The sequence below is a fragment of the Oncorhynchus nerka genome, linkage group LG8 (genome assembly GCF_034236695.1).
Source record: "Oncorhynchus nerka isolate Pitt River linkage group LG8, Oner_Uvic_2.0, whole genome shotgun sequence".
NCBI lineage: Eukaryota > Metazoa > Chordata > Actinopteri > Salmoniformes > Salmonidae > Oncorhynchus > Oncorhynchus nerka.
The window spans coordinates 28053129-28078107 of NC_088403.1; the positions used below are offsets into that span (position 1 = coordinate 28053129).

Here is a 24979-nt window from a genome sequence, read left to right on the forward strand (position 1 = left end):
ATTTTTACTTCCTATATTTGGCCAGTAATGGCAGCCTTTGTGTTTGAGGTAGTTGTACATTTGATGCTTTCATGGTATAGCTGTGTTTGAGGTAGTTGTATTGTGTCATGGTCAGTATCGAGGTAATGTGTTTAGTTCCTGTGAGGCTGTGCCTGCCAGGTCCGTGGTGCTCTCGGACTCTGCAGGCCAGTGTTTATTTCCCAGGGGCCCCTGGTTCTGGCTCTCTCCATGACGTCATCAAGCAGAAGTAAAAACACAGAAAAGGGACGTGTGTCCTCTCCCTTCCTTATAGGGAAATGTCCATGTCAGCCACCATTATGACAGAAAGAGGTATGGCCAGATAGATGTGCATCATGGCCCAGGCTACGACCAGGGTTTTGTTCCTGGTCAAGAAAAACTCCAGGCCCTAATTAAGGGTACTATTCTGTAGTGACTAAGTGTAGATGTTGTACTGGAGTATGAGAAACTGACTTGACGTCGTAGCGGGTCATGAACGTGACGTGGTCCCTGTGTGTGTGTGTGTGTGTGTGTGTGTGTACAGTCAGAGGGAGATACTGACTTGACGTCGTAGCGGGTCATGAACATGACGTGGTCCCTGTGTGTGTGTGTGTGTGTGTGTGTACAGTCAGAGGGAGATACTGACTTGACGTCGTAGCGGGTCATGAACATGACGTGGTCCCTGTAGGTTCTGTTCACATCCAGGTCAATCTGACGGACGTCAGGAGACAGACCTCGAGCCCTGAGCTTCAGCTTCTACACACAGGAAACACAACAACACAGAGTCACTGAGGGAGTGTGTGTGAGGAATAAAACTACTCATCCATCCCGCAAATATTTATTGAGTTATAATAAAGCTCAGTTGTGACTAGAAACTCAGTATTCCAGTGCTGACAGACACACACACACACACACACACACACACACACACACACACACACACACCTCCCCCCATAATAATGGATGAAGCTCTGAAATCTAATAAATCAGGGTTTACCGGCCTGGTTATGAATGTTAATGAGGCCTGGGCTATAATGAAGCTGGCTGAGTGGAGAGAGACAATAGGAGAGTCAACTACAGTGTGAATGTGTATAGTTCCTCCATTACTTTTCCCAGGGAGGAAGGATGTTAGTCCTAGAGAGCACTATAACTCTGCTGTGAGCTCTTGGCTCGTGTTTCCATAACGTACCTCGTAGAAGTCTTTCTTCTCCTCCTTTATTTTGGGAACGTCGAGGAGCAGACACCACACCTCTCCACGGAGCTGTAGAGGAATTCCCTTATAGATCCGCCTCACCAGCTGGAGGGAGACATGGATACGGGGGAAAGGACATTCTTAGTGTAACATCAAAGAGACCATGCTTCACCTTCCAACCACACCCCCTAGCCCTAACGCTCAAGTTCAAAATGCCTTTGTGCCCAATCAAATACGAGCTACACAACCGAACAGTTTTCATGATGAATTGATAGTATGAATAATCTGACTCACATTCAGCATTAAGGGGGTCCAATCAATCATCAAGAAAACATCAATCAAATGTTACTCAAGTGGATAGTATGAGAGGACAGGTATGCGTGTGAAGGACAAGTATGCGTGTGAAGGACAAGTATGCGCGTGAAGGACAAGTATGCGCGTGAAGGACAAGTATGCGTGTGAAGGACAAGTATGCGTGTGAAGGACAAGTATGCGTGTGAAGGACAAGTATGCGTGTGAAGGACAAGTATGCGCGTGAAGGACAAGTATGCGCGTGAAGGACTAGTATGCGTGTGAAGTACATGTATGCGCGTGAAGTACATGTATGCGCGTGAAGGACAAACTATATACAACTATTATTCAAATCCAAATCAAATGCATTTATAAAGCCCTTCTTATATCCGCTGATTCTGGGTGATTGGAAAAGAGGCTATAGGTGATGTGTGTGGGGAGACCTACCCATCTGGCCAAGGAATCTGGTCATGCTCAGTGTGTGTGTGTGTGTGTGTGTGTAAACTTTAACATTGTGAAAATTCTGTGCAATATCCAGCACGTTTACAGTGAACACTGAGGCTGTACCCGCTTTAAGTTAGTTATAACAGTGGCCAAGTAGGCTACTTGATCATAATGTAGGCCTAATAGAGTGGCCTACCTTAAAAAACTATGGAGAAACATTTTAACATGGAAATAGCTGTTCTATCATTCAGCCTACAGTAGCAGCTTTTCAAAGATGCCAGGAAATGTACACATTTTGTGCTCTTGTAGAAAGCAATCACTCCCATATTGCTAACTACAAATGATCTATAACTGGGCTAATAACTCACTAACTAGCAAAGGACATGAACAAAATGTACACACGTGGCTACATGGAGCTCTCGCTTTGATCTCAAAACAAGCACATTTACTCATGACCGCTCATGCTGTAAACACAGTCCAGTTCAAAGTAAATGGCACAGATACATATATGGCAACGGTTTATTTGCATATAGGTCTACTGCAGTTCTGATTGTTTATGCCGCACCGGTCTGTGTAGAGTGCGGGTTGGGTAGTGTGTGTCAATGCAATAGAATCCTACTCCAATGCATTCTGCCGACAACAATCTCTTGCATAATTTGTTTTGTTTCGGTATGTTACATTGAAAGTGGTTAATATTGTGTTGATTCGATCACAATTACCACAGTAAAGGGAAACATTGAGTGTTAACAGGGAAAACTAGAACATGGGCCACCAACCTTTTCTGAGTTCAGATCGTTTTTTTAACATGACTTAAAAAACACAAGCCTATGCAACATTAACCAATTAAAAACAGTACTGTAGACATGGAGGTAAAAAAGTACTGTAGAAATATAGGCCCAATACATTATCAACACATATTGGCTTTGCTTGAATTGCCCTGCCAATGAATTGTTGTTCAGATAAATTTAAAAATATAATTTGTGGGCTATAGGATCACACTGGTAATAGATCTGTTGTTGTATTTCTTGTGAGGCACAGCTGAGCATTTCAATAATTTGCTTTCTTTTTATTGTACTGGGCAGATGATGCCTGCATTTGATGGTCAGTCTCAGCGGAGGGAGAGCAGCAGACTGAGGGTCCCGCCTCAACAACCCTCTGCTCTCCCTTTCCGACACTGACTCTGACTCTGACCAAAAAGGGTGGGGAAACTCGAGTCGCACCGCATTATTTCTGCCTCATGCACACATTCATGTTGTTACTCCTATGAACAGAGAAAGTGAAATATTCCTGGATATTAAAAAAGACCCAAACCGCTAACAATAATAACAATGCAAACCTATAGATACACTTTCCTACTCATTCAGTACTGCTGCAGTGCTTGTTGTAGCACTGAGTGGAAATGGGATGAAAGCACATTTTATGGCTTATAAAAGTGTTGACAGAGCTGAGAAAGAACTTAAACATGAACTCACTCGTAAAAACAGCAGCTCTTTGCTGTATTCGTTGACAGTCTCGCTCTAGTTATGGTTTTAAACATTTTGAAATATCATAGTATCACCTTTGCTGTAGCTTTTTTTTATGCCTGCTATGTTATTGCAAACACGGTAATTTGAGCAAACCGATTGGCCAGCAGTAGGCATATAGTGCACTTGATTTGCTCTCTGGGCCTGCCAGACACATGAATTGGTTCAAAATGGCAACAGTTCACCTACCCGGCGCGCAAGGCAGCTGAATCAGGTGCACCTACCGCCAAACAGCCCGAGACCAACAAAACAAAACAGGATGACAAGGCTTTATCGTTGTTGTTTTTTTTAATAGAAATGCTTGGCGATCGACTAGGAATGCCTTGGAGATCAACCAGTCGGTGAACACTGCTCTACAAAGTTGAGTGGAGATCAATCTCATGCTTCTCTCGGTGGGCTGATAATTCTGCACGGTAGTCCCCGGGGAGCTGTGCACATCTTAGAGGAAACATTGGCTGCAACAGAGGACAGATGATTTTTACTCTGCGGTCCCGTTCTGTAAGCTTGTGTGACCTACCACTTCGCGGCTCAGCCGTTGTTGCTCCTAGACGTTTCCACTTCACAATAACAGCACTTACAATGGACCGGGGCAGCTCTAGCAGGGCAGAAATTTAACTGACTGACTTGTTGGAAAGGTGGTATTCTATGGTGGTGCCACGTTGAAAGTCACTGACCTCTTCAGTCAGGCCATTCTACTGCCAATGTTTGTCTATGGAGATTGCATGTCTGTGCGCTCGATTTTATACAGCTGTCAAGCAACGGTGGCTGAAATAGCCTAATTTTAAGCGGTTAACACATACTTTTGTAGCGTGTCATATACACACACACACATATATATTATAATCACACATACAGTATATATTATATACACACATATATATTATATACACACAAACACAATCTTCATTATTCAGGAGGCAGAACACAGAGAGGTGGGAGAAGAGAGAGAAACATTGATTTGAAAGGAGGCATCGGATGGCCAGTGATGGGTGATAATTAAAGGTTAACGAATCAGTTTAGGTTGTATGCTCATAATGCATGTTAGTCTATGTGTGTGTGTGAGTGAGTATGTGAGTTATGTGTGAGTGTGGAGGTGTGTGTTTGTACTGTGTGTACTGTGTGTGTGCAGTGTATGTGTGTGCCAGATAGACCCACTTGGGGCTTGACGTCGACAGCGACAGCCCAGTAATTAGGGCTCTGATGAAGTCAATGAGTGCACCTGTTCCACTAATCACCATTGGTGTGTGTGCGCAATTGTGCATGTGGTTTCCTTTTGGTGTGTGTGTGTGTGTGTGTGTGCGCGAGATCTAAATGGCTCTTCAGTGTAGAGGTCTCTCCTACTCGCTGCACTCCGCAGTCCTCTATTTGTACCATAAATTCATTGTCACATCAACACCTGTGCCACAACCCAGGCTCTGCCCTACAGCAGATGTTTAGTAGATCTAAAGATTACACTTGCCTTACACATGCTAAGAACCTGCCTTACAGATGCTATGAACCTGCCTTACAGATGCTAGAACCTGCCTTACAGATGCTAGAACCTGCCTTACAGATGCTAGGAACCTGCCTTACAGATGCTAGGAACCTGCCTTACAGATGCTATGAACCTGCCTTACAGATGCTATGAACCTGCCTTACAGATGCTATGAACCTGCCTTACAGATGCTATGAACCTGCCTTACAGATGCTAGAACCTGCCTTACAGATGCTAGAACCTGCCTTACAGATGCTAGAACCTGCCTTACAGATGCTATGAACCTGCCTTACAGATGCTATGGAACCTGCCTTACAGATGCTAGGAACCTGCCTTACAGATGCTAGAACCTGCCTTACAGATGCTAGGAACCTGCCTTACAGATGCTAGAAGCCTTACACATGAACCTGCCTTACAGATGCTAGGAACCTGCCTTACAGATGCTAGAACCTGCCTTACAGATGCTAGAACCTGCCTTACAGATGCTAGGAACCTGCCTTACAGATGCTAGGAACCTGCCTTACAGATGCTAGAACCTGCCTTACAGATGCTAGAACCTGCCTTACAGATGCTAGAACCTGCCTTACAGATGCTAGAACCTGCCTTACAGATGCTAGAACCTGCCTTACAGATGCTAGAACCTGCCTTACAGATGCTAGGAACCTGCCTTACAGATGCTAGAACCTGCCTTACAGATGCTAGGAACCTGCCTTACAGATGCTAGAACCTGCCTTACAGATGCTAGAACCTGCCTTACAGATGCTAGAACCTGCCTTACAGATGCTAGGAACCTGCCTTACAGATGAACCTGCCTTACAGATGAACCTGCCTTACAGATGCTAGAACCTGCCTTACAGATGCTAGAACCTGCCTTACAGATGCTAGAACCTGCCTTACAGATGCTAGAACCTGCCTTACAGATGCTAGAACCTGCCTTACAGATGCTAGGAACCTGCCTTACAGATGCTAGAACCTGCCTTACAGATGCTAGAACCTGCCTTACAGAACCTGCCTTACAGATGCTAGAACCTGCCTTACAGATGCTAGAACCTGCCTTACAGATGCTAGAACCTGCCTTACAGATGCTAGAACCTGCCTTACAGATGCTAGAACCTGCCTTACAGATGCTAGAACCTGCCTTACAGATGCTAGGAACCTGCCTTACAGATGCTAGGAACCTGCCTTACAGATGCTAGGAACCTGCCTTACAGATGCTAGGAACCTGCCTTACAGATGCTAGGAACCTGCCTTACAGATGCTAGAACCTGCCTTACAGATGCTAGAACCTGCCTTACAGATGCTAGAACCTGCCTTACAGATGCTAGAACCTTATGACTGCATTAGTCTGCCATTGTTTGCAGCAGCACAGGAAACAAAAAGAGCCATCAACCGTAACCTGTTTAACCAGCCGGGAGAAACGAGCGGAGCACTGACTGACAGAGGGGGGAAACAACAAGTCCTTGGTTGTTGCTTGTCACGCAATCCTTGAAACCGGAGAAAGAGAGAACAAGGATAAAACATTCCCCTAGTCAAGGTTCATTTAAAGACAATCTCCAATTCCCGCTGAGACCACCTCAGAGTACAACTGAAGGACGTCAGAACTGAATGCCCGAGGGCCCAACACCTAGCATAAAGAAGACCCCAAACTCAGGCACTAACAAAGACAGCTATTACAGAGACTAGACCTCTATAAATGCTCTTCAGGGAGACTCACTAATATTTGTTCACCGAAGAGAAGGGAGAGATGTGAGCGAGGCACGAGGAGAAGGATGTGGAATGTAATATTTGACAACAGGAATGTGGGAATGAGATATTTTAAGAGACTGCAAGAAGGGGGAGAGATGGTGAGGGAGGAAGAGAGAGATCGTACCTTCTCACTGTTCTTATACTTGTCCCAGCTCTTCATCATCTTCAGCCATTTTGAGGTCCTTTCTACCTCTAAGTGTTTTTGCTGAGGGGACACAGGAAGTGGCATGTTAACACTTCCTCATTACCAAAACTCTGGAGGAACTGTATATGCAGACAAATATGCAGTGTCATACATTTTGCTTCATAAAACAAAGAACATTTTATGATGCCAGGATGAGGCAAAGGTTACAGTGACATTAGAATGCAATCTAAACATTCAGCTCAGAACATTATGTAACTCGTTGAAAGCGACAGTAGAAGAATACAAAATGTTAGCGATTCTGATAAAGGAAAGAACTAATCAATTCTCAGCAACCAGAGTTCTATTCATAGCAGTAACGGTAATCGTTATGTGTGTGAAAGACGCCGTGTTCTTTCTCATCGGTGAAGGTCACTTTACAGCGGCATAGACACGTGGGACGGGAGAGATGTAAGTTAAGCCCTGAGGGTCTGAGACACGGTCGTCTCACCTTCTCTTCCACCGAGTCGTAGGACGGAAGTTCATTCTCACTGGAGAGGAGAAAACAAACAAGCGTTAGTATCACACAGCTTTGGTTGATTTGTTTCAGACACATTGTTGCTCTGAAAATATGCAAGGTATCAATCATTGTTTGACCATGAGCTTAGCTAAGGTTTCGCTGGTCTGGGCCTTTAAGAACATTACACATTTGGTGGTTGGGTGGAATGTTAGTAGGCTGTCTCTCTGTCCGACTCAACTCACTCATACACGGTGAAGATGGACAAGATGGAGCCCCAAGATGATATGTCTCAACGTGAATACGGACCACTCAAAGATTCTTTCCAGAGGAAGTGGAGTCATTAAATAAATAAATGATGCTACTGCCAGAGCTCGTTTCACCTTCCCTAACACTCATCAAAGGGAGGGAACATTACACGTCAGCAGCCCAGCCAACAGGAAATAACACATTAAAACATTCCTCCATTCTGGCTACTGTCCTGTCCCAGTTTCAATGCCTCTATGGCTATCCATCAGATACACTATGAAACTAACAGTTCAGAGCAGCACAGCTCTCTCTATGCCACTCAGCCCACTGGCTTAGATCATTAACAAAAGGGATTTCCCCATGGTGGGGGCCTGTTCCAATACTCTCAAAATGCATCCTTCCTTCTTGTAGTAATATTAACTAACCTGTCCATGACTGGGCAAGTGAACGTAAGGTTTCCTCTCCATTGCTTTAACCAATACAAAATTGGTCAGACCTGTGGTCAGATCAGATCTGTGATGACTTCATGGAAGGAAGGGAACAGAGCCAGTGTCCCATCCCCCACTTCCTGTGTCTCTTTCCCGGGACTGCCCTGACCCCTGAACCTGACCTTTAACTCATACAGGAAGCACAGAGAGTTTGCAGTCAGTTTGTCGGTGTCTGCCTGTAAATGGGGCATTCCCTTCTTTTCTCCCTCATTGTTGTCATCACACCTAGTCAGTATGACCTAGAGGGGGCTCTCCTTCATAGGCTATTTCATGGAGCCTGAGGCCTCATCTCTACTGTCTTAACCATGGGCCCCAGCTCTGTGTCCTAACCAGTCCAAAGTCCTGGCATTAGGCCAGAACCATAACCTTCAGCCAAGCCCCCATCTGCTCTCTTTCCATCACTCTCTCCCAGACCATAGCCTTCACTCAGGCCCTCAACCTCTCCATCCTTCCCTCTCTCCAGACTGTGACTGGCCCTGGGCACCGGCACGTCATCCCTCTCTCCCCTATACTCTCGGCCTGAGCTTCCACACTGATGCCCTGTGATTGTGGCTAACCCTGTAGCTTCCTGCCTAGACCAGCCCACATGTGCCAGCCTATATATAACTGCCTAAGAACAGTGTTGTTTAAGAGCCATGCAACCCCACTACTGGCCATGCCAACGCCACAACACACCAGGCTATAGAGAGTCACTTTCTCCAACTTCAAGACAATGGTACTGTTTTAAACTAGTGTTCTTTGAAGCTGAAGTGAAATATCAGAACACAAATAAGGGGGAAGATTGTAGTGTGACTGATTCACATTTCAAAAAGTTTATATGCCTTGTGTAATGAATTGATCACTTAAGGGTGTGTGTGTGTGTGTGTGTGTGTGTGCGGTGTGCGCTTACTGTACGAAGCCGAAGCGGTCAATAACTTTGTACAGGTGGAAGCTTGCATCCTCCCAGGGTTCCACAGTGGCGCCCTCTTTTCCCTGCAACCAAAGAGCCTCATGGGTAAAGTAATGAATAACAAGTAGTTTGAAATGTATTTGTGCTATTAAAAAAAAACATCCTTGGGAACATCTTTTTAAATTTTTTTACTTGCAGCACAAATGAGATTCATTACTTGCCTATATAGAACTGGATGGCTACACACGTTGTAAACATCGACACTATTACAATAGAGATAGAAACATCCGCGTTATTCTATACCGAACAGAAATAAATAAACGCAACATGTAAAGTGTTGGTCCCATGTTTCATGAGCTGAAATAAATGATCCCATACATTTTCCATACGTACAGAAAGCTTATTTCTCTCAAATGTTGAGAACAAATGTATTTACATCCCTATTAGTGAACATTTCTCCTTTGCAAAAGATCATCCATCCACCTGACAGGTGTGGCATATCAAGAAGTTGACTAAACAGCATTAACATTACACACAGTCTGGAGCAGGGATGGGCAACTCCAGTCCTCCCCACTCCCCTACAGAGTGAGTGTGTGTGTGTGTGTGTACATGCTAGGCTTGGCTGTGCTAGAGTGCCTAGCCCTGCAGCTAACAGGTGTGAAATGAAGAGCTAGGCAGACGCACCCTGAGTCACAGCCTGACTCAAGGCCGAGGAGAGGCTGTTGAATTCAGACAATAACTTTCTTTCTAACATTGAAAATTAGAAAATGGGAGTGGAGAATGCATGACAGAAAAGGGGAAAATAATGAGAAAATGAAAATAAATTGTGAAGACGGAGGGGGAGATGGAAGGATTGTATAGAGAAACAAATACAAAGAAAAAGAGAAAAAAGAGAGGAAAGGTGAAATAGAGGGGCGGCAGGTAGCCTAGTGGTTAGAGAGTTGGGCCAGTAACCGAAAGGTTGCTGGATCGAACCCCTGAGTTGACAAGGTAAAAATCTGTCATTCTGCCCCCGAACAAGGCAGTTAACCCACTGTTCCCCGGTAGGCCGTCATTGTAAATAACAACTTGTTCTTAACGGACTTGCCTAGTTAAATAAAAAGGTTCAATGAAAACATGTTTTAAAAAGAGGTGATGAAGTGAGGGAAGAAGAAAGAAAAAAAGAGCGAGCTAAACAATGTCCAGCATTGGCTGAGGTCTGCAAGGCTAGTCTGAAGACCAGCTGGATGTCTAAATACATCTCTCCCTCCCGTTCTCCTTCCCTCTATTTACTGGAAATGCTGTCCTAACTTAACCCAGCTCCCTCGCGTTCTCCTTCCCTTTCTTTACTGGAAATGCTGTCCTAACTTAACCCAGCTCCCTCCCGTTCTCCTTCCCACTCTTTACTGGAAATCCTGTCCTAACTTAACCCAGCTCCCTCCCGTTCTCCTTCCCTCTATTTACTGGAAATCCTGTCCTAACTTAACCCAGCTCCCTCCCGTTCTCCTTCCCTCTATTTACTGGAAATCCTGTCCTAACTTAACCCAGCTCCCTCGCGCAGCAGAAACAGGGGAAAAATGAATATAAATACCCCAAAAAGAGATCTGGGATGGATAGATTGTTCTTACATCCGACATCAGGCCGAACACGCACAGAGCCTGGAAGAGATGTCAGTGGAGACACAGACGGTGTCTAAAGCCCGTGTCATGTGGTATCTGCGTATAGACACAGGGGCGCACAAGACAGCTGTGTAAAATCAATGTCATGGCAGAATTGGACCATGATTCTGCTCCGTGTTTGACTTTGTCAAGCTTTCCATGTTGCTGGTGTCTATGATTGACTCTGTCACAGTTGGAGAGTGTATAGAAGGTTTCTTCCAGTATCCTCCTGTTAAAGGAAACCGGAGAGATAGGCTATACTCCATCCATCACACTCCATCACCCTTGAATGAAACGCCATTGATAGAAAACGTTGAGGTCTGTAGTGAGAGCATGAACTCCATCTTTGTCTTGATAACCCCCCCCGATACTGTCATTATGAAACTGAATTGGGTTTGATTGGACTCGTTCCGCCTCGCCAACGAGAGAAAATGGACTCCTCTTGTGATCAGGGTCAAACATCAAAACATAATTAAACTCTGTGTCAGAGTGCCCACCTCTCTCCTCCACTCCATCCCTCCCTCATTGCTCCTCTCTTAATGAGTGGGCTTGATTATCCTGCCCGCTGGACTAAATGAAAAAGGCTAATTTATAAACCAGTCCCAGCGACTGGCTATAGTGATGATGCCACGGGCAACGGAAAGAGGTGCCACAAACACACAAAATGGTGTGGATGGATGGACACTTTTCACCGTCAGACTGACAAATGACAAGAAAGCAAAGCACACATCTCTGGAAACCTGCTAGAAATATTGTTATCCCAGCTTCTGTCTGGTAGTGACAGACAAGCATTCAATGCTGCAGGGGACATACTGTCCTTCATTAGCGGAGGGGTTCTTACCTTGTCATATTTGGAGACGATCTCAGCCCTCTCCTGCTCAAGCCTCAGCACAGCATCCTGCTCTGTACCAGACGCTGCCAGAGAAAACAGAGGGGGGAGGAGAGAGAAAAGATCGAAGGAAGAAAAAGGACAAGAGTTCAAAATGTCAACATGTCAACCTTTGTATCGTGGTCCCAGTAGGCTCAGTGAAGACCAATACAGACTGGAAATGGTCGTGCTGTACCTTTTCACTACTATCAAACTATCCTCTTCAGTTATCTGGCCCCACAATGAGCCAGGGGTCAAAGGTTAAAGCCTGGCCTACTGTAGCCCACACTGGTGGAACCAGCAGGACTCACCAGGGGTGGGGTGTATCATACACAACTAAGAGGCTGTGTGTGTGTGTGTGTGTGTGTGAGCCGTTGAGTTGAGCCACTGAGCTCAAAATGGAGACCAGTGTCAGAGGGAAGTCACGGTGACAGAAGCGGTGCGTGCGCACGTCAGCTATTATGCCCCAGACGGACGATTAACGAGAAACTGTCACGCGTGACCAGGATGCTGAGCGCGCCGAACACACACCTCCTTTACCTCAGCTGTACCACTCAACCAAGTGAGTTTCCTCCATTTACAACCATTGGTTTCCTCATCAGATTATGACTGTATGATCTGACCGGTCGAATGTAAAGGTCCGACAAACAGTCACTCCACACACACACACTGCCACTTCCTGATTCAGCAGCCAATGGGAAGCTCAAAATACAGGAAAACACATTAACAAAGCTGGCACAGAATATACGTGTGTGTGTGTGTGTGTTCTTGGTTTGAAGCACTGTTGTAATAGTGGAAAACTAAAAGGTCTAGGTCAGATTTATTGGAAGAGCCCCATTGGTTCTAGGAGTTCACCAACAACAGGTAGTTCTGGCTATGGAATGTGGTCAGCCAGGATAGACTGTGTATCTGAGGTTTTCTAATAGCAAAAGGCTGGTACTAAAGCATCCCTCCTGATGTGAAAATATTCTGGTACACCTGGATCTGGTCAAGTCCTGATGGAAAGAGAATTAATCTTTCCAGGCAACGGACAAATTGGCATTTCATCTGCTTTGATGTACCTGCACTGAGCCACCAGCCAAATGCACATAAGAAAAACAAGTTGTGTATGTGTGTGTGTGTGTGTGCGCACGTGCCTCAGACACATTGGACTCACGCTGAGATTGAGAATAAACAACACACTGAGATAGTGTTCTGTAAACCTATTTGTACACAGATTGAGGCAGCTTGCCGACCAAGTTATTGTGAGAATAAATACATTGCTCCACACACAGCACAAAGAAAGAACACAATACTGTGTTCTTAGTGAGAGGCTATTGTAGATACTCGGTGTGTGCTACTATGTTTACTGAGCTGGTGTGAGACATGACGTAATTCTCTCCATTCACCAGAATGGCAGAGCAGCAACCACCATACAGCTTTTCAACCCTCTCCACCAATGAGATGTGCTACTTTGCCTCCACTCAAGAAGTACAAGGTCCCAAGAGAAGGATGGTTTTAGTTTTAATCATTTTATTTTTCCTTTCTCTTATCTTTCACTTTTTCAGTCAGCATTCCGACAGGAAGTATTCCACTTTGATTCTTCCCCACTTCCTCCCTGGGCTCGTCCGGAATTACAATATGTCCCGAACAACCACCGCTCTTATCGAGCCAGCCGGAATTCTTATGACAGGGTGGTGTTTAACTGTCTGTCACAGTGAAAGGCATGTCGCCATGGACTGACAATGGCAAACAGAGTGGGAGAAGGGACAGCAGGGGACACTGTCTGGAAACCCCCCCCCAAAAAACACTGAATTTTTCCAGGGTTCAGTGGAATGGAATTCTGGGTAAATGGGATTGAGTCTTCCCATAGTAAAACCCAGTGTTGGCAGCAGTAACACACACTGAACCCCCCAGCGGCCATATTAGTATTCAACAGGGGCAGCGCTTAAGCTAAACACAATTAGACTCTTTCATGCTCTGGGAATGGCACAGGCATCCGTGACTCCGTGTTTGTAAGGGATTGGAGGCTCGTTCAGAATTATTGTGTTTGTTGTGTTGCTTGGACTGCTGCGACTCCTCGTGCCTACAGAAAACTCCTGGACAAGCCCCTTCCTTAAGGCTACAGGGCTGCTTGAGGAAAACATACATCCCTGAACCTTTGCACTTCCAGCGAGTCCCCCATCCTCCTCCCCCTGTCCACTCCTACTCCTCTTTTTTCCCGGTTAGACGCCCTACCTCCTTGAACTTTCACCCCTCCCTCATCCTACTCTGCCAGTCTCAACCGCTTCCTCTTCACATGGCAGTGCCCTGTGGCGACGGCTGCGCAGAACGGCAGGTAATTTCTCTCTCCCGTTGCGATTAAAATGTCCCCACCGGTCTAGCGCTTTGCCTGAGTGGAAATTACCCAGTTCTCCGCTTTCCCTTTCACTCCTGCTCTCTAATACCCGTCAAACTGCTGTGTCCCTCTCTTTCTCTCCATCCATCCCTCACAGAGGTCATAACAGTGTCAGAATAGAAAGATGTAATTTTCCCTGCTGAAAACGTATTAATCACACAGTAGGCTTCTGAAAAACACTGGAAAATGTCACTGAAAGAACCAAGGAGGGAACTGGCCTCACATTGACATGCTGTCAATCTGTATATAACCCACGACGATTCAAGTGTTGATCAAGTCTATAAAAGAATGAACCAAGGATCATGCTTTCATCCAATCAGACTCAGAGCCTGTCTTCTGGACAACAGCATCATCAAAAACAACAGACTTTATGATCACATCCCTCTAGTTGTTTTTATATTATCTTTATTTAACTAGGCAAGACAGTTAAGAACAAATTCTTATTTACAATAACAGCCCTGTTCAGGGGCAGAACGACACAGTTTTACCTTGTCAGCTCTGTGATTCGATCTCGCAACCTTTCGGTTACAAGTCCAACGCTCTAACCACGAGGCTACCTGCCGCCCAGGCAGTTAACACAACTGTGTCTTCCTGTGTCGTCTATCTGTAAAGTATCTGTCTGTATTCATCACAACTCCTGTCAAAGAATGAGTCTGGATGACTGTAAACAATGGCATGACAATAGACTATAAATATTATGATTCTCTCTTTTAGGGTCTAGTGGTTTCTAGTCCAGGACTTGTCTTTATAACAAGTAGTGCTATTCTGCTAGTGCTCCTCTCTCCCTCCAAGTTAACACTCATTCCTGGTTCCTACAAATCAAATCAAATCACATTTTATTTGTCACATACACATGGTTAGCAGATGTTAATGCGAGTGTAGCGAAATGCTTGTGCTTCTAGTTCCGACAATGCAGTGAAAACCAACAAGTAATCTAACTAACAATTCCAAAACTACTGTCTTATACACAGTGTAAGGGGATAAAGAATATGTACATAAGGATATATGAATGAGTGATGGTACAGAGCAGCATACAGTAGATGGTATCGAGTACAGTATATACATATGAGATGAGTATGTAGACAAAGTAAACAAAGTGGCATAGTTAAAGTGGCTAGTGATACATGTATTACATTGGGATGCAGTCGATGATGTACAGTATATACGTATGCATATGAGATGAATAATGTAGGGTAAGTAACATTATATAAGGTAGCATTGTTTAAAGTGGCTAGTGATATATTTACATCATTTCCCATCAATTCCCATTATTAAAGTGGCTGGAGTTGGGTCAGTGTCAATGACAGTGTGTTGGCAGCAGCCACTCAATGTTAGTGGTGGCTGTTTAACAGTCTGATGGCCTTGAGATAGAAGCTGTTTTTCAGTCTCTCGGTCCCAGCTTTGATGCACCTGTACTGACCTCGCCTTCTGGATGATAGCGGGGTGAACAGGCAGTGGTTCGGGTGGTTGATGTCCTTGATGATCTTTATGGCCTTCCTGTAACATCGGGTGGTGTAGGTGTCCTGGAGGGCAGGTAGTTTGCCCCCGGTGATGCGTTGTGCAGACCTCACTACCCTCTGGAGAGCCTTACGGTTGATACAGCCCGCCAGGATGCTCTCGATTGTGCATCTGTAGAAGTTTGTGAGTGCTTTTGGTGACAAGCCACATTTCTTCAGCCTCCTGAGGTTGAAGAGGCGCTGCTGCGCCTTCTTCACGACGCTGTCAGTGTGAGTGGACCAATTCAGTTTGTCTGTGATGTGTATGCCGAGGAACTTAAAACTTGCTACCCTCTCCACTACTGTTCCATCGATGTGGATAGGGGGGTGTTCCCTCTGCTGTTTCCTGAAGTCCACAATCATCTCCTTAGTTTTGTTGACGTTGAGTGTGAGGTTATTTTCCTGACACCACACTCCGAGGGCCCTCACCTCCTCCCTGTAGGCCGTCTCGTCGTTGTTGGTAATCAAACATACCACTGTTGTGTCGTCCGCAAACTTGATGATTGAGTTGGAGGCGTGCGTGGCCACGCAGTCGTGGGTGAACAGGGAGTACAGGAGAGGGCTCAGAACGCACCCTTGTGGGGCCCCAGTGTTGAGGATCAGCGGGGTGGAGATGTTGCCTACCCTCACCACCTGGGGGGGCCCGTCAGGAAGTCCAGTACCCAGTTGCACAGGGCGGGGTCGAGACCCAGGGTCTTGAGCTTGATGACGAGCTTGGAGGGTACTATGGTGTTAAATGCCGAGCTGTAGTCGATGAACAGCATTCTCACATAGGTATTCCTCTTGTCCAGATGGGTTAGGGCAGTGTGCAGTGTGGTTGAGATTGCATCGTCTGTGGACCTATTTGGGCGGTAAGCAAATTGGAGTGGGTCTAGGGTGTCAGGTAGGGTGGAGGTGATATGGTCCTTGACTAGTCTCTCAAAGCACTTCATGATGACGGAAGTGAGTGCTACGGGGCGGTAGTCGTTTAGCTCAGTTACCTTAGCTTTCTTGGGAACAGGAACAATGGTGGCCCTCTTGAAGCATGTGGGAACAGCAGACTGGTATAGGGATTGATTGAATATGTCCGTAAACACACCGGCCAGCTGGTCTGCGTATGCTCTGAGGGCGCGGCTGGGGATGCCGTCTGGGCCTGCAGCATTGCGAGGGTTAACACGTTTAAATGTCTTACTCACCTCGGCTGCAGTGAAGGAGAGACCGCATGTTTTCGTTGCAGGCCGTGTCAGTGGCACTGTATTGTCCTCAAAGCGGGCAAAAAAAGTGATTTAGTCTGCCTGGGAGCAAGACATCCTGGTCCGTGACTGGGCTGGGTTTCTTCTTGTAGTCCGTGATTGACTGTAGACCCTGCCACATGCCTCTTGTGTCTGAGCCGTTGAATTGAGATTCTACTTTGTCTCTGTACTGACGCTTAGCTTGTTTAATAGCCTTGCGGAGGGAATAGCTGCACTGTTTGTATTCGGTCATGTTGCCAGACACCTTGCCCTGATTAAAAGCAGTGGTTCGCGCTTTCAGTTTCACGCGAATGCTGCCATCAATCCACGGTTTCTGGTTAGGGAATGTTTTTATCGTTGCTATGGGAACGACATCTTCAACGCACGTTCTAATGAACTCGCACACCGAATCAGCGTATTCGTCAATATTTTTATCTGACGCAATACGAAACATGTCCCAGTCCACGTGATGGAAGCAGTCTTGGAGTGTGGAGTCAGCTTGGTCTGACCAGCGTTGGACAGACCTCAGCGTGGGAGCCTCTTGTTTAAGTTTCTGCCTGTAGGCAGGGATCAACAAAATGGAGTCGTGGTCAGCTTTTCCGAAAGGGGGCGGGGCAGGGCCTTATATGCGTCGCGGAAGTTAGAGTAACAATGATCCAAGGTTTTACCACCCCTGGTTGCGCAATCGATATGCTGATAAAATTTAGGGAGTCTTGTTTTCAGATTAGCTTTGTTAAAATCCCCAGCTACAATGAATGCAGCCTCCGGATAAATGGTTTCCAGTTTGCAAAGAGTTAAATAAAGTTCGTTCAGAGCCATCGATGTGTCTGCTTGGGGGATATATACGGCTGTGATTATAATCGAAGAGAATTCTCTTGGAAGATAATGCGGTCTACATTTGATTGTGAGGAATTCTAAATCAGGTGAACAGAAGGATTTGAGTTCCTGTATGTTTCCTTCATCACACCATGTCTCGTTAGTCATGAGGCATACGCCCCCGCCACTCTTCTTACCAGAAAGATGTTTGTTTCTGTCGGCGCGATGCGTGGAGAAACCCGTTGGCTGCACCGCATCGGATAGCGTCTTCCCAGTAAGCCATGTTTCCGTGAAGCAAAGAACGTTGCAGTCTCTGATGTCCCTCTGGAATGCTACCCTTGCTCGGATTTCATCAACCTTGTTGTCAAGAGACTGGACATTGGCAAGAAGAATGCTGGGGAGTGGTGCGCGATGTGCTCTTGTCCGGAGTCTGACCAGAAGACCGCTACGTTTCCCTCTTTTTCGGAGTCGTTTTCTTGGGTCACTGCATGCGATCCATTCCGTTGTCCTGTTTGTAAGGCAGAACACAGGATCCGCGTCGCGGAAAACATATTCTTGGTCGTACTGATGGTGAGTTGACGCTGATCTTATATTCAGTAGTTCTTCTCGACTGTATGTAATGAAACCTAAGATGACCTGGGGTACTAATGTAAGAAATAACACGTAAAAAAACAAAAAACTGCATAGTTTCCTAGGAACGCGAAGCGAGGCGGCCATCTCTGTCGGCGCCGGAAGTTTTCCGGTAGCTTGGTCTCCAAGGAGCTTTTTGCATTTGACCTATTTTGTTGCCTTACAACCTGGAATTAAAATAGATTTTTGGAGGGGTTTGTATCATTTGATTTACACAAGATGCCTACCACTTTGAAGATGCTAAATATTTTTTATTGTGAAACAAACAAGAAAAAATACAAAAAAACTGAAGACTTGGTGGTGCATAACTATTCATCCCCCAAAGTCAATACTTTGTAGAGACACCTTTTTCAGCAATTACAGCTGCATGTCTATTGGGGTATATCTAGCCACTGGGATTTTTGCCCTTTCTTCAAGGCAAAACTGATCCAGCTCCTTCAAGATGGATGGGTTCCGCTGGTGTACAGCAATCTTTAAGTCATACCACAGATTCTCAATTGGACTGAGTTCTGGGCTTTGACTAGGCCATTCCAAGACATGTAAATGTTTCCCCTTAAACCACTAGTGTGTTGCTTTAGCAGTAAATCAAATCAAATCAAAATGTATTTGTCACATACACATGGTTAGCAGATGTTAATGCGAGTGTAGCGAAATGCTTGTGCTTCTAGTTCCGACAATGCAGTAATAACCAACAAGTAATCTAACTAACAAATCCAAAACTACTGTCTTATACACACAAGTGTAAGGGGATAAAGAATATGTACATAAAGATATATGAATGAGTGATGGTACAGAGCGGCATAGGCAAGATACAGTAGATGGTATCGAGTACAGTATATACATATGAGATGAGTATGTAAACAAAGTGGCATAGTTAAAGTGGCTAGTGATACATGTATTACATAAAGACGCAGTAGATGATATAGAGTACAGTATATACGTATACATATGAGATGAATAATGTAGGGTATGTAAACATTATATTAGGTAGCATTGTTTAAAGTGGCTAGTGATATATTTTACATCATTTCCCATCAATTCCCATTATTAAAGTGGCTGGAGTTGAGTCAGTGTGTTGGCAGCAGCCACTCAATGTTAGTGGTGGCTGTTTAACAGTCTGATGGCCTTGAGATAGAAGCTGTTTTTCAGTGTCTTGGTCCCAGCTTTGATGCACCTGTACTGACCTCGCCTTCTGGATGATATCGGGGTGAACAGGCAGTGGCTCGGGTGGTTGTTGTCCTTGATGATCTTTATGGCCTTCCTGTAACATCGGGTGGTGTAGGTGTCCTGGAGGGCAGGTAGTTTGCCCCCGGTGATGCGTTGTGCAGACCTCACTACCCTCTGGAGAGCCTTACGGTTGTGGGCGGAGCAGTTGCCGTACCAGGCGGTGATACAGCCCACCAGGATGCTCTCGACTGTGCATCTGTAGAAGTTTGTGAGTGCTTTTGGTGACAAGCCACATTTCTTCAGCCTCCTGAGGTTGAAGAGGCGCTGCTGCGCCTTCTTCACGACGCTGTCAGTGTGAGTGGACCAATTCAGTTTGTCTGAGATGTGTATGCCGAGGAACTTAAAACTTGCTACCCTCTCCACTACTGTTCCATCGATGTGGATAGGGGGGTGTTCCCTCTGCTGTTTCCTGAAGTCCACAATCATCTCCTTAGTTTTGTTGACGTTGAGTGTGAGGTTATTTTCCTGACACCACACTCCGAGAGCCCTCACCTCCTCCCTGTAGGCCATCTCGTCGTTGTTGGTAATCAAGCCTACCACTGTTGTGTCGTCCGCAAACTTGATGATTGAGTTGGAGGCGTGCGTGGCCACGCAGTCGTGGGTGAACAGGGAGTACAGGAGAGGGCTCAGAACGCACCCTTGTGGGGCCCCAGTGTTGAGGATCAGCGGGGTGGAGAAGTTGTTGCCTACCCTCACCACCTGGGGGCGGCCCGTCAGGAAGTCCAGTACCCAGTTGCACAGGGCGGGGTCGAGACCCAGGGTCTCGAGCTTGATGACGAGCTTGGAGGGTACTATGGTGTTAAATGCCGAGCTGTAGTCGATGAACAGCATTCTCACATAGGTATTCCTCTTGTCCAGATGGGTTAGGGCAGTGTGCAGTGTGGTTGAGATTGCATCGTCTGTGGACCTATTTGGGCGGTAAGCAAATTGGAGTGGGTCTAGGGTGTCAGGTAGGGTGGAGGTGATATGGTCCTTGACTAGTCTCTCAAAGCACTTCATGATGACGGAAGTGAGTGCTAATCGTTTAGCTCAGTTACCTTAGCTTTCTTGGGAACAGGAACAATGGTGGCCCTCTTGAAGCATGTGGGAACAGCAGACTGGGATAGGGATTGATTGAATATGTCCGTAAACACACCAGCCAGCTGGTCTGCGGAGTATGCTTATGGTCAATGTCCTGCTGGAAGGTGAACCTTTGAAACAGGTTTCCCTCAAGAATTTCCCTGTATTTAGCTGTATTCCTTCAATTCTGACCAGTTTCCCAGTCCCCGCTGATGAAAAACATCCCCACAGCATGATGTTGGTTCTCGGGGTAATGGGAGGTGTTGGGTTTGCGCAAAGACATAGCATTTTCCTTGATGACCAAAAAGTAGAGGTTGACTGATTATGACTTTTCAATGCCGATACTGATTATTGAAGGACCAAAAAAAGCCAATAACGATTAAATCCGACTATTTTTAAATATTTGAAATAATGACAATTTCAACAATACTGAATGAACAATGAACACTTATTTTAACTTAATATAATATACATTTTATTTATTTAGTCTCAAATAAATAATAAAACATGCTCAATTTGGTTTAAATAATGTTTAAAAAAACAGTGTTGGAGAAGAAAGTAAAAGTGCAATATGTGCCATGTAAAAAAGCTAATGACACATCCGACAATTTCTCTCTATACCATTTGTATTTCATATAACTTTGACTATTGGATGTTCTAATAGGCACTTTAGTATTGCCAGACTAATCTCAGGAGTTGATAGGCTTGAAGTCATAAACAGTGCTGTGATCAAGCATTGCTAAGAGCTGCTGGCAAACGCAGTGAAGTTTGAATGGATGCTTACGAGCCTGCTGCTGCCTACCACCGCTCAGTCAGACTGCTATATCAAATCATAGACTTAATTATAATATAATAAACACAGAAATACGAGCCTTAGTTCATTAATATGGTACAATCCGTAAACTATCATTTAGAAAACAAAACGTTTATTCTTTCAGTGAAATACGGAACCGTTACGTTTTTTATCAAACGGGTGGCAACCCTAAGTCTAAATATTGCTGTTACATTGCACAACCTTCAATGTTATGTCATCATTATGTAAACTTCTGGCAAATTAGTTCTCAACGAGCCAAGCGGCCCAAACTGTTGCATATACACTTACTCTGTGTGCAATGAATGCAAGAGAAGTGACACAATTTCCATAGTTAATATTTCCTGCTAACATACATGTATTTTAACTAAATATGCAGGTTTAAAAATATATACTTCTGTGTATTGATGTTAAGATAGGCATTGATGTTTATGGTTAGATACATTTGTGCAACGATTGTGCTTTTTAGCGCCTTTTGCGCCTTTGTTAAATCATCACCCGTTTGGCGAAGTAGGCTGTGATTCAATGATAAACTAACAGGCATCGCATTGATTATATGCAAAGCAGGACAAGCTAGTTAACCTAGTAATATCATCAACCATGTGTAGTTAATTAGTGATTATGTTAAGATTGTTTTTTTTATCAGATAAGTTTAATGCTAGCTAGCAACTTACCTTGGTTCCTTGCTGCACTCGCGTAACAGGTGGTCAGCCTGCCACGCAATTTCCTCGTGGAATACAATGTAAATCGGCATCCAAAAATGCTGATTACCAATTGTTATGAACACTTGATAAATCAGCTCTAATTAGTCGGTCGACCTCTATCAAAAAGCTACATTTTAGTCTCACCTGACCAGAGTACCTTCTTCCATACGTTTGGGGAGTCTCCCACATGCCTTTTGGCAAACACCAAATGTGTTTGCTTTTTTGCTTTTCTTTAAGCAATGGCTTTTTTCTGGACACTCTTCCGTAAAGCCCAGCTCTGTGGAGTGTACGGCTTAAAGTGGTCCTATGGACAGATACTCCAATCTCCGCTGTGGAGTGTTGCAGATCCTTCAGGGTTATCTTTGGTCTCTTTGTTGCCTCTCTGATTAATGCCCTCCTTGCCTGGTCAGAGTTTTGGTGGGTGGCCCTCTCTTGGCAGGTTTCTTGTGGTGCCAAATTCTTTCAATTTTTTAAAATAATGGATTTAAAATGGTGCTCTGTGGGATGTTCAAAGTTTTGGATTTTTTTTTATATAACCCAACCCTGATCTGTACTTCTCCACAACTTTGTCCCTGACCTGTTTGGAGAGCTCCTTGGTCTTCATGGTGCCACTTGCTTGGTGGTGCCCCTTGCTTAGTGGTGTTGCAGACTCTGGGGCCTTTCAGAACAGGTGTATATAGACACACTGAGATCATGTGACAGATCATGTGACCAGTGTGCAATCTAACTAATTATGGGACTTCTGAAGGTAATTGGTTGCACCAGATCTTATTCAGGGGCTTCATAGCAAAGGGGGTGAATACATATGCATGCATCACTTTACCTTTTTTTTTTTAACAAAATATTTTTTAAATTTCATTTCACCAATTTGGATTATTATGTGCATGTCCATTACATGAAATCCATATAAAAATTAATTTAAATGACAGGTTTTAATGCAACACAATAGGAAAAACGGCAAGGAGGAACAAATACTTTTGCAAGGCACAGTATCTGCAAAGGTACTGAAGCTGCACGGTTCTAATGGAAAGCCTGGTTGGAGGAGAAGTCATTTCCTGTCCTTTGTTTTGAACTCACAGAGCCTCACACCACTTAATTCATCCGTCCTCTCAGCCTGCCTGTGTACAGCCAATCAACACGTCCCAAGGCCAAACCTGGTGACGACCAGGCTGAGAGTGCGGCCTCTAATCACCTTACTGCATTACATACATAGTTATGATTGGGGGGAAAAAGGGATCTAGAAGGCAATCGCAAAGGGCACCAAGGCCATGTCAATTCATGCCTTGAAATGAATAGAATGTAAAAAGTGAACAAAAATAAATACCTACTGAATAAAGGCAGAAAGTGAAATAAAACATTGGCGAGTTCTAAATGGAGCCTGTGTGTGTGCTGTCATAGACGCGCCATTTTGTATCCAAATATACAAACACACTAGACTGATGTCACCCAATTGTCAGCAAGAAACCCCCAAAACATTAAAACTGTAGGGTAACCACACGCGGCATAACACTGGGCATGCTATTAGCATTGCTTCAAAACTATACTCATTTACACAAACTAGACGTAAAAACAAACATGTTTCTACCTATAGACAACCACATCACACACAGTTGACCTCAACAGTCAAAATGACATCACTCAACATAATGAAGACATGTCTACCCACAGTAGTTTACCCTCAAACTACACTCACAGACATGTTAGAAATACCATGTCAACAAGTAACTGAATCTCAATTGTAAACTGTGCAACACCATTAGGACTCTATTATTTAAGTTTCATTTGAACACAATTCAATCCGACAGAAGCAATAGCTGTTCTTGAACACCAGCAGTTTGTCCTCGTAAGGTGGCAAAAAACCAAAGCAGTATTTTTTGCCTGAAGTCAGTCGCCTCAGTGACATCCTGTCTTACCTCTCTTCACGCTCTCTGTTGGATCCTCCAGTCTACTGAGAGATTTAGTCCGCATTAGTGACAGCCCGGGCTAGACAAACACTACTCACAAAAAGCCCTAACCCATCCCAGAACCACCGACATTGCCACGGCAACTGCGTCGCACGGCAACAGTCCCCGTACCAATGAGAGGAACCAGAGAGACAGACAAATGGTGGCTTGTGTTGATACACTCCTCTGAGCAGCAGACGGGAGATCAGAGTGGTTGAGTTTGAGGGCCACTGTCACAATGCAGCCGTTTGTTTACTTTACAAAGAGATTAGGGAACAAGAGAGAGAAGGAGAGAGAATAAGAGAGAGAATGAGAAAGCGAGCAAGAGAGAGAGAAAGAGGGACACTGACTTCAGCATCAAGTCACTGCTATCCCCACTCACGACATTCCACACCCAAACACAAACACACAACAGCCCCTATTCAATACATCAGAGAAGAGAGGGAGGGAGAGAGAGAGAGAGAGAGAGATGAGGAAGACAGTGGGTGAGGCCCAGGGAGAGGGAGATCAGAAATCAAGGGAGAGCCAGAGAAGAGTTTAGACAGCGTTTTGATAAAACAGCTTTCATTAAGGAGACTCATGTTCAACTCCTGTGGTGAGTCGTATACCCAGAACGATCATGTAGAGCAGGCATATCGCAGGACAGCCGGGAGAGAAAAGGAAGGGAGGGAGAAAAAGAGGGGAAGAAAGATAAATGGTTTCTATCTCCCGCCATCGCTACAGTACATATCTACTCTGGCGCACACAAAGCGACCTAAGCGACCTACGCCCAGGGCCAGTAAGGGGATGGCTGAAATGCCGTTATCACTGCTAAAGCGTCGAGGTCATCCTGGCAGGCTTGGAGGGTTCTGGTGTCCTTTCTGGGAATGTTCTCACACACTGGATACTTTCTGAGAATGGACACATATACTGCCACCACACTGTCAGTAACATGGACTCGAGAGCTAGAGCACATACCAGTGAATCCTCAAATCTCTCTCTCTCTCTCTCTCTCTCAAAAAAAAAAAGAAATCGGCCAAGCACTTTGGAAACTGTTTGTGTGGGCGATCTCTGGCACCACATAGCAAGATAAAAACAGAGGAGTGTCAAACTCCCCCGTACTGAACTGTAATGTGAATATAAAACAAGTGATTTAAATCTGTTCTGCACTCCAGTGACAAGGGGATCCAAGCTGTTTTTGTTCTGTTAGGTGTGTGTGTGTTGCGTACATTGCGTGCGGTTCACAGTTGAAGGTGTCAAATAACAGAAGTGCCAATCTATGCACACCAT

The 24979-nt window shown here is 45.0% G+C and overlaps 1 protein-coding gene across 1 annotated transcript in view; it reads right to left on the reverse strand.

Moving 5' to 3' along the window:
- The window catches only part of LOC115118244 (USP6 N-terminal-like protein), a 32640-nt gene extending 8695 nt beyond the window's left edge, over positions 1–23945 (reverse strand). Inside the window, 7 exon segments of the mRNA XM_065021623.1 lie at positions 644–753; positions 1187–1294; positions 6792–6872; positions 7300–7339; positions 8932–9014; positions 11410–11483; positions 23681–23945. Coding sequence (XP_064877695.1) covers positions 644–753; positions 1187–1294; positions 6792–6872; positions 7300–7339; positions 8932–9014; positions 11410–11483; positions 23681–23735 — 551 coding nt within the window. The 5' untranslated portion in view covers positions 23736–23945.
- Positions 23946–24979: the final 1034 nt, after the last annotated feature.